This window comes from Rana temporaria, chromosome 2 (assembly GCF_905171775.1).
Source record: "Rana temporaria chromosome 2, aRanTem1.1, whole genome shotgun sequence".
NCBI classification, from domain to species: domain Eukaryota; kingdom Metazoa; phylum Chordata; class Amphibia; order Anura; family Ranidae; genus Rana; species Rana temporaria.
The window spans coordinates 403,984,111-404,003,339 of NC_053490.1; the positions used below are offsets into that span (position 1 = coordinate 403,984,111).

A 19,229-nucleotide genomic window follows, 5' to 3' on the forward strand; every position below is an offset into this window, starting at 1 on the left:
TTTAATGATTGGTTTGCGCAAAATTTGTAGCGTTTACAAAATAGGGGATAGTGTTATGGCATTTTTATTACTATTTTTTTTTTTATACTACTAATGGCGGCAATCAGCAATTTTTTTCGTGACTGCGACATTATGGCGGATACATCGGACACTTTTGACACATTTTTGGGACCATTGTCATTTTCACAGCGAAAAGTTCTATAAAAATGCACTGTTTACTGTGAAAATTACACAGTGGATGGGTTAACCAGGAGGGGACGCTGTAGGGGTTAAGTGTGTACTAAGTTTCTTACTGTAGGGGGGCCTGGCTGTGCGTGTGACTTCATTAATCATTGTTCCCTAACACAGGGAACAGACGATCACTGACAGCCACACTAGGAAGAACGGGGAGGGTTTGTTTACACTCACCTCTCTCCATTCTTCCTCTCTGTGACCCGATCGCGGGACACCGGCGGCGATCGGGTCCGCGGGTCCCACGGTCACAGATGTCAGGACCAAGTCGCGAGCGCGCGACCCATGGTGGCACGCTTGCGACCCACGGCTGGGCATCTTAAAGGGGACATACCTGTACGTAGATGTGCCCAGGCGTGCCATTCTGCCGACGTAAATAGTCTTGCGGCGATCCTTAACCGGTTAAGCTGGCTATATACTGTGAGCCCTTTCCTCCCAGCATCTTTGACTGAAAAATTGGATGAGCCAGGCAGAAATGTATTGGCCAAGCAGCAGCTGCATCCGATCAGATACACTGTACGGGCATTCTGGCAGTCTGTGGTGGCAGCTGATAGAAAACAATATCCCGGCAGGGGAGATTTATCCATCCGTACTGCTAACATAGATTTATAGTACTCATTTAGTTTTATGGTTCTCATTACTGATAATAAACATGTACATAACAAAACCCAAATGCTTATGTGCAAGCTTCTACAGTTACGGTATGTCTTTTTATAAGGCAGCTTATAGCAAGCAAATGTTCCACTACTACTTTAAAGTGATTGTAAACCCTTGCATATACCCAGTGAAGTGACTGGCCTCATGAGATACAGAGACTAAATAAATTCTCCTACATAAGTTGTATCTGTCTATCTGGAGCCGTCTCCTCTCTACATCCATTCAAAGTACTTAATTTACAAAACTTGTCAGCGTTCAGAAAAAAGTGGGAGAGCTGAAATTACACTCTGCAGAGCTCAGTGAGGAATGCTCTGAGAGCTGATTGGTGGGAAGAGACACACCCCCCACACCCATACAGCTCACAGGAACAGAGGTAAGGCTGCAAATCAGCTGTAGGTCCCTTCCCTGTCACCTTTTTTCTCTTGGTGTCAGTAAAAAAAAGGGAAGAAGTTATTCATGCTGATAGCAGAGGAGTTGGGGCAGCACACATAAATAAAATGTGTTCTGGATTGAGCACACACTATAGAGGGATATGCTTTGTTCATATTTCATGTCTGAGGTTTACAACCACTTTAAAATAAAAAAAAATATATATAAATATAAACATGACAAGGGTTACATGAGGTAAAGATACCCACATCAGAGGGTTCTGGTGCTGTAAGCATTGTCAGCCATTGATCTAGTCATACCTAAAGTATAAATTTCGGTCTTTGGAGGTAACTGAGCTACTAGTCAGGGCCTCTGTAGCAGAAATTCTGCATTAGACATATGGAGAAAAGACCCATTTTTTCACTACAAGTGGAAACTAAAAGTGCACTTGGAAGTGCAGTCGCTGTAAAAATGAGGGGTAGATTTGAAATGAGGGGAAGCTCTGCTGATTTTATTACCCAATCATGTGCAAGCTAAAATCCTGTTTTTTATTTTCCTTGAATGTCCCCTTTGGATCTACAGCGACTGCACTTTCAAGTGCACTTTCAGTGCAATTTCAAGTGCACTTTGCACTTGTAGTTTGCACTTGTAGTACAAAGTGGATTTGCCTTTAGTAAATAACCCCCACAGACTGCTTATTGATCAAAATACACAACCTCATTTGTATTTATTTGTAGCATCAGTTGTATATGTAATAATAAATTGTTGCAAAAGAATGTGACACCCAGAGCAGATACTTTTTTAACTCCCCCTCCCCTCTACTCCAAAACACAAAACTATTTACAGTAATCATCATGAAGTTAAACAAATAATAATATTGTCCAGAAAGAAGCAGGTAGGAAAAAATGTAGTGCACCCTTATATTAGTGTTCACTGGAGAAATCCCCCTTGCATAGCTGGTCAGTGGAAATGTGCTTTCTTACAATGGTGGTCAGCGTAGTGGCCCAGTACTTTGTAGATCACTGAGAAGCCTGCCCCTACCACAGATAGGTACAAGATCATTCATATCAATGGTTACTAAGCAACACAAATAGTTCCTTGCTCAAGGGACCCCTAGCAGTCTCTGAGGGAGACCTGTTGGAGATTGGCTGGTCTCCCTCTCCTACTGCCCACCAATATGTGGACCACTAAACCAACTACCAACAAAACACACTTTTCCATTGATCAACAAAGGGAGTGTTAAAAAAATAATCGCTGGGTCTAAAAAATGCTAAATACACTGAAATATTTATCTTTTTAAGTTTTATTATATTTATAACTTACTGACCACACAAATGTGCCATGAACTAAAAATATAGGGGCCGATCCACAAAAGAATTACGCCGGCGTATCTATTGATATGCCGCGTAATTTTAAAGTTCCTGCGTCGTATCTTTGTTTTGTATCTACAAAACAAAGATACGACGGCATCTGGGATCGATCCGACAGGCATACGTCTTAGTACGCCGTCGGATCTTAGGTGCATTTTTTCCGCCGGCCGCTAGGTGGCGTTTCCGTCGAATTCCGCGTTCAGTATGCAAATTAGCTAGTTACGGCGATCCACGAACGTACGTCCGGCCGGCGCATTTTTTTACATTGTTTGCGTTCCGCTTTTTCCGGTGTATAGTTACCCCTGCTATTATGAGGCGTACTCAATGTTAAGTATGGCCGTCGTTCCCCCGTAGAATTTTAAATTTTTTACGTTGTTTGCGTAAGTCGTTCGCGAATAGGGATTTGCGTAGAATGACGTCACCGTCGGGAGCATTGGCTTGTTCCGGTTTAATTTCAAGCATGCGCACTGGGATACCCCCACGGACGGCGCATGCGCCGTACAAAAAAAAACGTTGTTTACGTCGGGTCACAAAGTATTTACATAAAACACGCCCCCATCACAGCGATTTAAATTCCGTGCCCTTACGCCGCCAAAGATACACTACGCCGCCGTAACTTACGACGCAAATTCTTTGAGGATTAAAAAAAAAAAAAGTTACGGCGGCGTAGTGTATCTTAGATACGCTACGCCCGGCGGAGAGAAGCGCCGATCTATGTGGATCTGGCCCATATTATTTTAGCAGAGGTTCCTCAAAGCATAAACGTTATTTCTAGGGCTCCTCTATAACCCTTATCACTCTTAAAAAGTTTAAAAAAGGCTGCTTAGTAGAAAAGGAAAAAAAAGGAGAGTAAACACTTCTACGACAACCCTCAACAAAAGATCCAGTTTTATTAAAGTGTTACTAAAAGCCGGTTCACACAGGGGCAACACGACTCTGGGCACGACTTTGCTAGGCGACTTCAGCGCAACTTGGGGCGACTTACAAGGCGACTTCAAGTCGCCTCCAGGACAGGCAGCGTTGCCAGTGGCCAATCAAACAGTAATCAGCTCTGTGGGAGGAAGGGGTTTGCCTGAGGAAAATAGCTTCTCTTCCTGTATCTGATTTGGAGGCGACTTCCATTGAAATCTATGGGTACAAGTAGTACAAGAACCTTTCCTGAAGTCGGAGCGAATTCAGTAGTGTGCTTTAAGACGGCTCTCATTGACTAACATGTAATTTGACACAAGTTGCCCCCCAGGTCGCGGTAGTGTGAATCGGCTCTAAAGGTAATTTGTTTTTTTTTTATAAAAAAAATAAACATGTTATACTCACCTGCTCTGTGCAAACGTCCCTAAATCTCCTCTCCTGTGGCCCCCAGGGATCTTGTCTCACTGTATGTGTACGCTCCCGAGCAGTGTGTGTCTATAGAGCTGTCCTCCATAGACACACACAGCGCGGATTAACGCTGACCACAGCTTCCTCCTCACTGTATTTGATTGGCATCAGCAGGAGGCAGAGGCTCATGCTGCTGCCCGAATCCCTATGTGAAGAGGAGAGGGGAGAAGAGATGCCGCCATGCACAGTGCTGGATCTCTTCTCCCCCTCTTTCCCTTCACACAGTTTTTTTTGGAAGGGACATGTGATGAGCACAGGGCCAATAAGCACTGTCCAGACAGAGGGTCAGGAGTTATGCAGCCTCATAGGACACCAGAGGAAAATTAAAACTTCTCCTAAAAGTTTTAACCAGTGCTCAGGTAGACGCTGATAGAAGTCCCAAAGGCTGCCTATATACTGCTGATGAGAAAAGGTATTTAGCAGTTTATATTTTCTAAAATAATTGCATTTCCATGTTCTGTGTACTGTGTGGGACCAGATATAGTGAATGCAGGGTCCTGGGTTTAGTAACACTTTATTGCAGAGAATGCATTCAAGTAAAAATAGTTTTGTCTTTAGAGTCACTTTAACGCTGCAAAAAATAAGCACTTGCGTGTTTCAGACATAAGTCCTAATTACCTCCAAAATCAGTGATGCTCCTTGGTCAGAACATAAAGAGACATTAGTAATGTGACTGTAAAAAGACTCTCACAGTTCACACATTTTAACATACCAGTGCTTGGCAGGATAACCAATCGCCTACCTGCATGAGATCACGCCTCTCCTTCTCTCCCATACAAATAGCTTGTCGTATTGTTCGTAGTTCACTCATTATTGCTTGAGCCTCGTCTAACTTATAGTTGGTATGGGCAGTTGACATCTTCCGATCTATTCTGTAGTAGCAAAGGGAAAAGCATGAATACCATAAAAAAATGTCTAATGATGAAAAGTAGGAACAGACAATAAAACATATTATTAAAAAAACACTTGCTTCTTAACCAATATACTGCCCTTTCTTGTGCAGAATGTGTTATGAATGGATATGACAGTGACATTGTCCTGAAGGAAATATGCAAGATAAAAATATGGCAGCCACTATTGCTCAATTTTCTTATAAGGTTTAGGCTTCAGGGCCGGTCTGACTTTTTTTCTCGGAAAGTCCGGCCATGTGCACAAGGCACAAGAGTCACAAACGTGACACAACAGTAAAAGTTTGAATGTTGTGTCATCAACTTCCTCCACCTTGTGCGACCACACCAAAAAAATAGTATTTTCCCTTACCAAAGAGCGTTGAACACCTATTACGTGGCGTAAACATAGGCTTGAATGTCTGGAAAACGCCACGTCTGTAAAGAGGTCCACTCAACAGAAACTGGGGAAGACATCAGGTTTCTTTTACTCCAAGCATGAAATCAGGTCATATACCCCAAATGAGAGACAAATGCCAAAATAGTGTAAAACCCTTTTTACCAGAATTTAATGAAGGTAATGCACTTACATGAAAAGATGGTTAAAACAGCATGTGAAACCACTGTGTCCAGGACATGCTGTTTTAACCGTCTTTTCATGTAAGTGAAATACCTTAAATACCTTCATTAAATCCTGGTAAAAAAGGTTTTACGCTATTGTGGCATTTGTCTCTCATTTGGGGTATATGACCTCATGCCACACTTGGAGTAAAAGAAACCTGAAGTCTTCCCCGGTGGTGGCTTGAAGTTTCTGTTGAGTGGACCTCTTTACAGACGTGGATTTTTCCAGACGTATGTATAAGCCTATGCTGACCCCCTGTAATAGGTGGCCAACGCTCTTTGGTAGGGGCACATCCTATTTTTTTGGTGGTGGTCGCACAAGGTGGAGGAAGTTGGTGACACAACATTCAAACTTTCACTATTGTGTCACGTTTGTGACTCTTAGGCCTCGTACACACGACCGAGGAACTCGTCGGAAAAGACACATCGTTTTCCTCGGCAAGTTCCTTGTTAGGCTTGTAGAGGAACTCGACAAGCTTGCTTTGCGTACACACTGTCAAGACAAAATCTCCTCGTTCTCAAACGCGGTGACGTACAACACATACAACGGCAGGGGAAGTTCGATTCCACTGGCACAACTCTTGTGGCTGGTTTTGCTAATCTCATGTGTTTGCGTGTTATATAAAAGTTTGTTAAGAGACGATTTGCACTTTTCAGTCTGTTACAGCTTTAAAAATGTGTTATCTCCATTACAAATGCCACTTTTACCCCCGTCTTATACTTTATTCTGAGCAAGCACGGGTTTCTTAGCATACACACGCTCGAGTTTCTCGTCGAAAACCAGCCCGACGAGGAACGCGACAAGGAAATTGAGACTCCCGTCGAGGAAAAAGAGAACTTGCTCTCTTTTTTGCTCGTCGAGTTCCTCGACAGTTTCCTCGATGAAAAAACGCACACACGACTCTTTTCCTTGGTAAAAAAGCTCTCCCACCAAGTTTCTTGATGGATTCTGCCGAGGAAACCGGTCGTGTGTACGAGGCCTTAGACGCACTTGTTTATATCATTTATTTACTGTTTATTTCATTTAAGCGCAACATACTTGTTTGCCTATATCTACAAATTTGGCTTATTTTTCTTTGCCTCAACTTGCGTTGGGTAGCAGGGGTCAAAAGCCAACTTAAATCGGACAGCTACTGATATGACCACACACTGGCTTTCCATCCCATAGCAACTAACAGTGTTAACCTCCCTGGCGGTATGATTCTTTCAGAAAAAACATGCTGAAAGCGGTACCATTATTTGCAAGGAAATTTGGCGTTTTATACTGTAGGTCTGTAATTCTTAGGAATAACTCACTTAAATCTGACAAAACAAGCTTCTAATAGGCATCCCGGGTATGACATTTTTTTTAAAACAAAATTATAAATTATAATATAATAAATAATTATAAATAATTATAACAAATAATAATATAATTATAATAAAAATTATTCAATAATGTAATCAAATCAAAATCACTGAAATTTGCTAAGTTGCAGAATTGTTGCTGTCATTATTTGTTTTTTTTTATGACGAATTTCCCCACAAATCGCTATCGCACAATTCTGCAAGTGATTATAATTTATTATCGCTGTTTTTTAGCTGATCTAAAACTATTTTTGACATAAAGGGACACTTTTGGTTGCTATGGACAATCTACAGTTTTCAGGCAGAAAGAAAGGTTTTTATTATATAAAATGACATGCATGACACATGACAGACCACTAGGGACAAGGGGGGTGTGTTTTTTTTACATACAGTACTGTAATCTATAAGATTACAGTATACTGTATGTATAGTGTTTGTTTACTTTTTTGAATTTGGCGCCGTTCTCCGTCCCCGTGCGTCGTAACGTCGCAGGGAACGGAGATCGGCGTCACACGGAGGCACTGTGTGAATCGAGCGAGGTCCCGCTCGCTCACACAGCGCGGTGGCATCGCTGGATCCAGGGACAAGGTAAGTAAAACTCCCTGTACATCCAGCGAGGCGAGCCCGAGTCTGACTCGGGGTTACCGATCCTAGCCCAAAAATATCACCCCGAGTCAGACTCGGGAACACCGCCCAGGAGGTTAAAGAGCATGGGCTCTGTAAGGTCAAGCCGTCGACAAGGTCTTTCAGTTGGACTGTGAAACTCTTCACAGTTAAGGACCAATAAGGGGGCTCAGAAGGTATGGAGCCAAGCTGATCTGCTTCTGAAAACACTAATCACATATCTGTTTTTAGATGAGAAGGTCAGAAATGATAGCCTCTACCACTATACACAAATTTGAATACAACTCTAAGGCCCCGTACACACGAGAGGATCGATCCGCTGGAATTGATCCGCGGACCGGCTCCAGCGGATAGATCCCCTGGTGTGTACGATCCAGCGGATCTGTTTCCGCAGATTTTTGTCCCCGGGGATGGATTTCCAGCGGATCAAAATTTCTTGACATGCTAAGAAATCGATCCGCTGGAATCCAGTTCAACGGATTGATCCGCTGGTCTGTACAGACTCACCGGATCAATCCGTCCGAATCCATCCCCCGCATGCGTCGTAATGATTCGACGCATGCGTGGAATTCCTTATATGACAGCGTCACGCACGCGGTGACGTGTCGCGCCGTCGCCGCGATGATGACGCGGCGACGGCGCAACACGTCACCGCGGACGGAATTCTGCGGGGATTTTGATCTCATGGTTAGTACATCCCCCGGACCGTTTCCGCGGATAAATCCTCTCGTGTGTACGGGGCCTAAGTTGTAAGTACCAATTGCCTTGATGTTCGGTTTTCACTGAAGGCCTCTGCTTATGCATTTTCTTGATCTTGTGCAGTGTTTCAATTGTCCATACATGTGATGAGTGTACTTTAAATAGGGATGTGTTTATAAAAACATGCAACATAGGTATACCTGAAATACCCTGTTAACAACAAAATAAAAATTTCACCTAGCACAGACCATGCTTTGTGCTCAAAATGAACTTGATCTTGGTTGGTGGTTCTTCAACGTGTGTTGAGTGCCTGTTACCGCAATATTGTTCAATGGAATTTTCATCCCACAATGGGGCCCTTATATGGATTCAAATTCTTTGCTTCAACTCATTTAGGCTAGGTTCACACTATTGCAAATTGGATGTGAGATTTCTGCATCCAATTCGCAATAGCAGGAGATTGTGACAGGCTCTCTATGGAGCCAGTTCACATATATCCGATGCGGCTATGGTGCTAATTTGCACAGGAGCCATGTGCGTCTTTTGGTCCGTTTCAGATCTGAATTCAGCCCAAAATTCAGGCTGAAATCGGACCTGAAACGATAAACCAAGACGCACCAGACCCCTGCTGGGAGCCACTTTGCAATTAGGTGTGAACCCAGCCTTATAAATGATAGAAGTTGCCGAGTAATGCAATCAGCAGCCGTGGAGAAAGTGAAAGTGAAGGACGAAGAAGCGGCTATCGGTTGTTACTACCACAGAAGAATGCAGACAGGCTTTAGGGCTCCATGTGCATAGGTGTAAATCCCACAAATATTGCATAACTGGCCACGAACCATTAACCAATTCAGCCCCGGAAGAATTTATCCCCTTCCTGACCAGAGCACGTTTTGCGATTCGGCACTGCGTCACTTTAACTGACAATTGCGCGGCCGTGCGACGTGGCTCCCAAACAAAATTGACATACTTTTTTTCCAACAAATAGAGCTTTATTTTGGTGGTATTTGATCACCTCTGCGGTTTTTATTTTTTGTGCTATAAACAAAAAAATCACGTCAATTTTGGAATAAAAAACAATATTTTTGGATGAACTACATATAGTTTTGTGCCTGTGCTAGCTTTTAGTTTTTATTTTTCAGGCTAAGAATATGTTCAGCAAGTACAGAAAATATCTGTTAATTTTACAAGAAATTAAGTGTCTTTGTAACTTCCAGTGAGCTGAAAGGCCAGCAAAAACAATCTAATCTTTCTTTTGTAAACTACTAATCCAATAAATCTATCATGCAGCGATGATGAACAAAGCCTGTTAATGTCCAGCCTGTGTGAGACAACCATGGCTGCCTCGATAGAAACAGAACAGGGCAATGAATGTAGTCACCCAGGAATAGGGAGTAGCAGGATTACTAGGTAAAAATAAAGGAAAAAGAAAACCAGTACAGCCGCCTTATCTAAGGACTCGTAATATATACTATGTTTTTGGTTTTGGGTTTAGATACATTTTAAGAAAGTAGTAGAGCATGTTCACTTGGCAAATATGTTTACTTTGCACAGTTAAAGCGGAGCTCCACCCTAAAGTGCAACTCCTGCTGATCGGAACCCTCCCCCACTCTGGTGTCACATTTGACACCTTTAAGGGGGGTGCAGATACCTGTCTAAAGACAGGTATTTGCACCCACTTCTGGCCACACAGTCTCGGGTAAACTGCGGGCATAACGTCACCTTCCGTCCCCCCGTTGTGTTCTGGGAACACTCGGCTCCCAGTACACAGCGGGAGACAATCGGCAGGCGTAGCGCGACTCGCGCATGCGCCGTAGGGAACTGGGCAGTGAAGCCGGAGCGCTTCACTTCCTGGTTCCCTCACCGAGGATGGCAGGGGGCAGCGGAGTGATGAGGGATCGCTCGTCCTCTGCTGCGGACGGCGCTGGACTCCAGGACAGGTAAGTGTCCTAATATTAAAAGTCAGCAGCTGCAGTATTTGTAGCTGCTGGCTTTTAATATTTTTTTTCATCGGACATCCGCTTTAATGTTCACTTAGCTTAGTAAATGAGGTGTAGCTTATTTCTATTAACCAATCATATGCAACAAAATTCCCTTTTTTTTTTGTTTCCCTTCTACATGATGAGGTATGCAAAGTGAACATTGCTTTGCTTCATCTACTAAGCAAACAAAAGATACACTTTGCCAAGTAAACATCCTCTACTCCTTTAGTAGGTCCACTGAGTATATGAGTATATACAGCAATCTCTACTCATTAGGAAAAACAATGGGAGCTTTAAAAGTACTATGGGCAATTTGACAAAATGACTATACCAGATGGATCCTAAGGCCACTTTCACATGGGCTGTTTCATCGGGTCTGATGTCTGTTTTTCAGGTGGACCAAATCGCACCCTCCATTCTCCTCCATGGGCATTCGCATACCTCAGGTCCAATTGGATTGGGTGTGCACTTTTAGGTGTGAAGATTTTGCTATTCACACTGAAATATGGATTTTTTTTATAAAGAAATACATTACATGGACAAATGCTGTATATATTCGAGTATAAGCCGAGTTTGGCACACATGTAGCCCCACTCTTCCTCTACAAGTGTGCAAAGTTTGTTGTCCGGGGGACCTACGGCCGGGGAGCACCGATTTTTCAAATCCGGGCACCCCTTCCATAGACTCCCATGTTAAATGGTAATTTATCCGGTGACTTTGGGGACACGGTACCGGGCGGTTATAGGTCCCCTGGCACACATGTAGCCCCATTTCTCCTCTACAAGTTTGTTGTCTGGGGGACCCATGGCTGGGGATCACCGATTTTTCAAAGCTGGGCACCTCTTTCATAGACCCCCATGTTAAACGTCAGTCTAGTCATGGACACAGTGAGGCATGGGCACAGTGAGGCATGGGCACAGTGAGGCATGGGCACAGTGAGGCATGGACACAGTGAGGCATGGACACAGTGAGGCATGGGCACAGTGAGGCATTGACACAGTGAGGCATGGACACAGTGAGGCATGGGCACAGTGAGGCATGGACACAGTGAGGAATGCACATGGACACAGTGAGGCAAAGTGAGGCACAGTGAGGCATGGGCACAGTGAGGCATGGGCACAGTGAGGCATGGGCACAGTAAGGCATGGACACAGTGAGGGATGGACACAGTGAGGCATGCACATGGGCACAATAAGGCAAAGTGAGGCATGCAGATGGAGACCCTAGGCTTATATTCAAGCCAATACGTTTTCCCATTTTTTTGTGGTAAAATTAGGTGCCTCGGCTTATATTAGGGTCGGCTTATACTCGAGTATATATGGTATATCCAAATGTCTAATGAACCTGTATTATCTTTTTAGAGGAAAGTGACAGTTACATGAGTAGAATAGCACTTCTCTTCTTAATTTTTTTCGATGGACTTTACTGGATTATATATGAATGTTTTTTAACACATACTTATTAACAGTTTTCGATATATATGAATGTTTACTTGATTAATTAATTGTTATGAACCTATGCATTATATACTTATAGTGCAATACGTTTTGCAGTAATATTAATACCGCTTAGTACTTAGACCTCAGGTGAACCTGTGTCATTAGCCAGGGTTACCTGCTTTTATTCCTGTCCCACTTGTCAGCGGGTGCTGCTCCACTGCTATAGCTACTGACCTCTGAGCCTGACTCCAGACCGTGACCAGTAGAATATATCTGTGCAATAAATGTCAGCACAACACTTTCTACTGGTAGCACAAGTGACAGAGACAAAACACAACAATGCATTTTAACCACTTAAGCTCCGGACCAATACGCTGTCTAAAGACCAGAGGTGTTTTTACAATTTGGCAATGCGCTGCTTTAACTGGTAATTGCGCGGTCATGCAATGTTGTACCGAAACGAAACTTGCGTCCTTTTCTTCCCACAAATAGAGCTTTATTTTGATGGTATTTGATCGCCTCTGCGATTTTTATTTTTTGCGATATAAACGCAAAAAGACCGTAAATTTTGAAAAAAAATGATTTTTCTTATAACAAAAAGTAAAAAAAATCGAATAAACTAAATTTTAGTCAAACATTTAGGCCAAAATGTATTCAGCCACATGTCTTTAGTAAAAAAAATCGCAATAAGCGTATATTTATTGGTTTTCGCAAAAGTTATAGCGTCTACAAACTAGGGTACATTTTCTGGAATTTACACAGCTTTTATTTTATGACTGCCTATCTCATTTCTTGAGGTGCTAAAATGGCAAGGCAGTACAAAACCCCCCCAAATGACCCCATTTTGGAAAGTAGACACCCCAAGGAAACTGCTGAGAGGCATGTTGAGTCCATTGAATATTTAATTTTTTTGTCCCAAGTGATTGAATAATGACGAAAAAAAAAAAAAAAAAAAATGTTTACAAAAAGTTGTCACTAAATGATATATTTCTCACACATGCCATGGTTATATGTGGAATTGCACCCCAAAATACATTCTGCTGCTTCTCCTGAGTACGGGGATACCACATGTGTGGGACTTTTTGGGAGCCTAGCCGCATACGGGGCCCCAAAACCCAAGCACCGCCTTCAGCATTTCTAAGGGCACAAATTTTTGATTTCACTCCTCACTACCTATCAAGGTTTCGAAGGCCATAAAATGCCAAAATAGCAAAAAAAAAAACCAAATGACCCCATTTTGGAAAGTAGACACCCTAAGCTATTTGCTGAGAGGCATGTCGAGTCCATGGAATATTTTATATTTTGACACAAGTTGCGGGAATATGACAAACTGATTTTTTTTTGCACAAAGTTGTCACTAAATGATATATTGCTCACACATGCCATAGTTATATGTGGAATTGCACCCCAAAAGACATTCTGCTGCTTCTCCCGAGTACGGGGATACCACATATGTGGGACTTTTTGTGAGCCTAGCCACGTACGGGGCCCCGAAAACAAAGCACCGCCTTCAAGATTTCTAAGGGCATACATTTTTGATTTCACTCCTCACTACCTATCACTACCTATCACAGTTTTGAAGGCCATAAAATGCCAAGATGTCACACAACCCCCCCAAATGACCCCATTTTGGAAAGAAGACACCCCAAGCTATTTGCTGAGAGGCATGTTGAGTCCATGGAATATTTAATTTTATGGCCCCAAGTGATTGAATAATGACCAAAAAAAAAAAAAAAATACATTCTGCTGCTTCTCCTGAGTACGGGGATACCACATGTGTGGGACTTTTTGGGAGCCTAGCCGCGTACGGGACCCCGAAAACCAATCACCGCCTTCAGGATTTCTAAGGGCATAAATTTTTGATTTCACTCCTCACTACCTATCACAGTTTCGAAGGCAATAAAATGCCAAAACAGCACAAAACCCCCCCAAATGACCCCATTTTGGAAAGTAGACACCCCAAGCTATTTGCTGAGAGGCATGTTGAGTCCATGGAATATTTAATTTTTTTGCCCCAAGTCACTGAATAATGACCAAAAAAAAAAAAATACAAAACGTTGTCACTAAATGATATATTTCTCACACATGCCACGGTTATATGTGGAATTGCACCCCAAAATACATTCTGCTGCTTCTCCTGAGTACGGGGATACCACATGTGTGGGACTTTTTGGGAGCCTAGCCGCGTACGGGACCCCGAAAACCAATCACCGCCTTCAGGATTTCTAAGGGCATAAATTTTTGATTTCACTCCTCACTACCTATCACAGTTTCGAAGGCAATAAAATGCCAAAACAGCACAAAACCCCCCCAAATGACCCCATTTTGGAAAGTAGACACCCCAAGCTATTTGCTGAGAGGCATGTTGAGTCCATGGAATATTTAATTTTTTTGCCCCAAGTCACTGAATAATGACCAAAAAAAAAAAAAATACAAAACGTTGTCACTAAATGATATATTTCTCACACATGCCACGGTTATATGTGGAATTGCACCCCAAAATACATTCTGCTGCTTCTCCTGAGTACGGGGATACCACATGTGTGGGACTTTTTGGGAGCCTAGCCGCGTACGGGGCCCCGAAAACCAAGCACTGCCTTCAAGATTTGTGTGAGTGAAATCAAAAATTTATGTCCTTAGAAATCTTGAAGGCGGTGCTTGGTTTTCGGGGTCTCATACGCGGCTAGGCTCCCAAAAAGTCCCACACATGTGGTATCCCCGTACTCAGGAGAAGTAGCAGAATGTATTTTGGGGTGCAATTCCACATATAACCATGGCATGTGTGAGAAATATATCATTTAGTGACAATGTTTTGTACATTTTTTTATTTTAATTTTTTTTGGTCATGATTCAATCACTTGGGGCAAAAAAATTAAATATTCCATGGACTCAACATGCCTCTCAGCAAATAGCTTGGGGTGTCTACTTTCCAAAATGGGGTCATTTGGGGGTTTTTTGTGCTATTTTGGCATTTTATGGCCTTCGAAACTGTGATAGGTAGTGAGGAGTGAAATCAAAAATTTGCGCCCTTAGAAATGCTGAAGGCGGTGCTTGGTTTTCGGGGTCCCGTACGCGGCTAGGCTCCCAAAAAGTCCCAAACATGTGGTATCCCCGTACTCAGGAGAAGCAGCAGAATGTATTTTAGGGTGCAACTCCACATATAACCATGGCATGTGTGAGCAATATATCATTTAGTGACACATTTTTCTTTTTTTTTTTTTTTTCTCATTATTCAATCACTTTGGACAAAAAAAAAAAAAAAATCAATGGACTCAACATGCCTCTCAGCAGTTTCCTTGGGGTGTCTTCTTTCCAAAATGGGGTCATTTGGGTTTTTTTTGTGCTATTTTGGCATTTTATGGCCTTCGAAACTGTGATAGGTAGTGAGGAGTGAAATCAAAAATTTACACCCTTAGAAAGCCTGAAGGCGGTGATTGGTTTTTGGGGTCCCGTACGCGGCTAGGCTCCCAAAAAGTCTCACACATGTGGTATCCCCGTACTCAGGAGAAGCAGCAGAATGCATTTTGGGGTGTAATTCCACATATGCCCATGGCATGTTTGAGCAATATATCATTTAGTGACAACTTTGCGCAAAAAAAAAAATATATATATATATATATTTATATTTCCCGCAACTTGGGTCAAAATCTAAAATATTCCATGGACTTAAGATGCCTCTCAGCAAATAGCTTGGGGTGTCTACTTTCCAAAATGGGGTCATTTGGGGGGGTTTTCAATTGTCCTGGCATTTTATGCACAACAATTAGAAGCTTATGTCACACATCACCCACTCTTCTAACCACTTGAAGAAAAAGCCCTTTCTGACACTGTTTGTTTACATAAAAACATATTATTTTTTTGCAAGAAAGTAAAGTTGAACCCCCAAACATTATATATTTTTTTAAAGCAAAGGCCCTACAGATTAAAATGGTAGGTGTTGCAAAAAAAATTTCCACACAGTATTTGCGCAGCGTTTTTTCAAACGCATTTTTTGGGGAAAAAATACACTTTTTTTTATTTTAAAGCACTAAAACACACTATATTGCCCAAATTATTGATGAAATAAAAATTATGATCTTAGGCCGAGTACATGGATACCAAACACGACATACTTTAAAATTGCGCACAAACGCGCAGTGGCGACAAACTACATACATTTTTAAAAGCCTTTAAAAGCCTTTACAGGTTACCACATTAGATTTACAGAGTAGGTCTACTGCTAAAATGACTGCCCTCGATCTGCCCTTCGCGGTGATACCTCACATGCATGGTGCAATTGCTGTTTACATATGACTCCAGACCGACGCTTGCGTTCGTCTTTGCGCAAGAGCAGGGGGGGACAGGGATGCTTTTTTTTATTTTTTTATTTTTTTATATATTTATTTCGCTTTTTTTATTTTATTTGTTAACTGTTCCTTCCATTTATTTATTTTTTTACCATTTTTATTGTTATCTCAGGGAATGTAAATATCCCTTATGATAGCAATAGTTAGTGACAGGTACTCTTTTTTTTTTTTAAATGGGGTCTATTAGACCCTAGATCTTTCCTCTGCCCTCAAAGCATCTGACCACACCAAGATCGGTGTGATAAAATGCTTTCCCATATTCTCAATGGCGCCGTTTATATCTGGGGGGGGGGACATTCCCTCCCACTGAATGTAAAAGCAGTCTAGAGGCTAATTAGCCGCTAGGACTGCTTTTACATGAAAGCCGACCGCTGGCTGAAAAGAATGATACCAAGATGATGCCTAAACCCGCAGGCATCATTCTGGTATAACCATTCAAAGTCCTGCAACATACCAGTACGTTGATGGTTCTTGTTGGACATGTATTGTAATCTTTTTTTTTTTCATGCAGTCTGTTGGCTGAACAAAAAAAAGATTGATCGGTGGGTATGCCCACCATTAGAATACCTCCCTTCATCCACCCACTTCTAATGATGGGCATACATGCACCATTTATATATGCCGAAGCATGGGGGCATCCTCCCGCAAAAAAGTTATGCCGCGTACGGTCGGACTTTTCTATGCCGCGTACACACGGTCGGACTTTTCTATGCCGTGTACACATGGTCAGACTTTTCCACAGGAAAGCCTCCGTAGGAATGTCAACCGTATGTACGCGGCATTAGGAGCAAAATCGCTCCTCCGCCCCTAATGCCCCCATGCTCCGGCATATATGCTCTTTTTTGAACTGTAGTGGTGAAATCACCTCCTACAGCATTGGAGTCGCGGCTTTATATATCGTGGGAGCAAACGCTGTTGCTGTCACGCTAAATAAATCCGCACTGCAACTGAATGGCGTACCTGCTAAGCAAATGATGGTTAACATTAAAACAAAGTAACATTCCAGTATAACAGTAAGATCATACCATACCTGCAAAGCAAATACCTATAAAAAAACATAGTAAAAAATAAAACATTTTTTAACGCAACCTGTGCCTAAAATATATATATATGCCAAAGCATGGGGGCATCCTCCCGCAAAAAAGTTATGCCGCGTACGGTCGGACTTTTCTATGCCGCGTACACACGGTCGGACTTTTCTATGCCGTGTACACATGGTCAGACTTTTCCACGGGAAAGCCTCCGTAGGAATGTCAACCGTATGTACGCGGCATTAGGAGCAAAATCGCTCCTCCGCCCCTGCTGCCCGCATGCTTCGGCATATATGCTCTTTTTTTTAACTGTGGTGGTGAAATCACCTCCTACAGCACTGGAGTCGCGGCTTTATATATCGTGGGAGCAAACGCTGTTGCTGTCAAGATAAATAAGTCCGCGCAACAGCTGAATGGCGTACCTGAAAACAGTAAAATAAATTACATACCTGAAAAGCAAGCATGAAAAAACATAACAACAATAAAACTTTGCAGAATAGAATACAGTAAAAAAGAGCAGAACAATAGAGAGAGAATAGAGAGGGAGAGAACAATAAAACGACAACTATTTTTGGTTTTTTTATTTTATATTTTTTTGTGTGTTTTTATTTTTTACTTTTTTTTTTTTTTTTTTTAACACTTTTTTTTGTAACTGTGAACTGTAACTTCAACTTTTCGGTTCCAGGTTTGGGTCTCTCAAAATGCGATGGCATCTTGGGAGACCCTGTGTGAGTGTGCCTAGCCTGTGAAATGTTTCACCCTACACTAATAATTAACGTGTGTGTGGAAGCGTTCAAAACATTCACCAATACAAAGACCAGGATTGCCAGGACATTTGGGACAAAAATAACGGGTGTCACGCCTAAATCCGCGCTTGGTACAGACACGACATTTTCTTTGGGGGGCTCGTTGGGTAGGGGTACTCGGGAGGACATAAGAAAAATGCCTCTCATGCAGTCGGCTTACTGCATTTGGTAGGAGATGGTGAGGTACAATACCGCCTGGATACAGGAGTTCTGTGATGATATCCCTCTGGAATTGAAGGAAGGATTCATTCCGTCCTGAAGCTCTGTATACGACATGAGCATTCAGTAGAGCCAATTGAAATAAATGTAGAGACACTTTTTTGTACCAGCGTCTCGTCTTACGGGCAATATGATACGGCGCCATCAACTGGTCGTTGAGGTCCACCCCTCCCATATTAAGGTTATATTCGTGGACACAGAGGGGTTTCTCCACAACACCAGTCGCCGTACGAATTTGGACTGTCGTGTCTGCGTGAAGGGTGGTAAGAACGAAAACATTCCTATTGTCCCGCCACTTCACAGCGAGCAAATTTTTACATCTGCAGCAGGCTCTCGCCCCCGGCCTAACACGGGCATCTACAAGCCGCTGGGGGAAGCCCCGGCGATTAGGTCGCACGGTGCCACATGCTCCAATCTGTTGATCAAATAAGTGGCTAAAAAGTGGCACGCTGCTGTAAAAATTGTCCACATACAAATGGTACCCCTTTCCGAATAAGGGTGACACCAAGTCCCAAACAATCTTGCCAGCGCTCCCCATGTAATCTGGGCATCCTTCCGGCTCTACCTGACTATCTTTTCCCTCGTAAACCCTAAAGCTCCATGTGTAGCCTGTGGCCCTGTCACAGAGCTTATAGAGCTTGACCCCGTATCTGGCACGCTTGCTGGGAAGGTACTGTTTGAAAGACAAGCGGCCAGCAAATTTAATCAGGGACTCATCAACGCATACAACCTGCTGGGGATTAAACAAGGCTGCAAAACGTTCGTTGAAATGGTTTACGAGGGGCCGAATTTTGTAGAGCCGGTCAAATTCAGGGTCTCCACGTGGACGACAAAGTGCATTGTCACTGAAATGCAGGAACCGCAGGATCGCCTCGTATCGTCTCCTGGCCATGTGAGCAGAGAAAATGTACATATGGTCAATGGGATGTGTGGACCAATACATCCGCAATGACGGAAATTTGTGTATGCCCATGTTGAGGGTAAGGCCCAGAAAGGTCTTAAATTCGGAAACCTCGAGAGGTTTCCATTCTTTGGCAAGGCGAGACTGGGGGTTAGCGGCGATGTAAGTACCAGCATATAAATTGGTCTGGTCCACAATAGATCTATAGAGATCTTCCGTGAAATACAGCGAATAAAAATCAAGTGACATAAAGTTCGCTGTATCCACCTGAATACCGGGTTGGCCAGTGAATGGGGGAAGTACAGGTGCTGTAGAAGTGGTGGGGA

General features: G+C 42.8%; 1 protein-coding gene across 1 annotated transcript in view; it reads right to left on the reverse strand.

Annotated features, from left to right (window-relative positions):
- WWC3 (WWC family member 3) overlaps positions 1 to 19,229 on the reverse strand; it is a 257,499-nt gene that overhangs the window by 99,534 nt on the left and 138,736 nt on the right. The window contains exon 6 of the mRNA XM_040338138.1: positions 4,747 to 4,876. Within this exon, the coding sequence (XP_040194072.1) occupies positions 4,747 to 4,876 (130 nt within the window). The remainder of the gene's footprint in view (positions 1 to 4,746; positions 4,877 to 19,229) is intronic.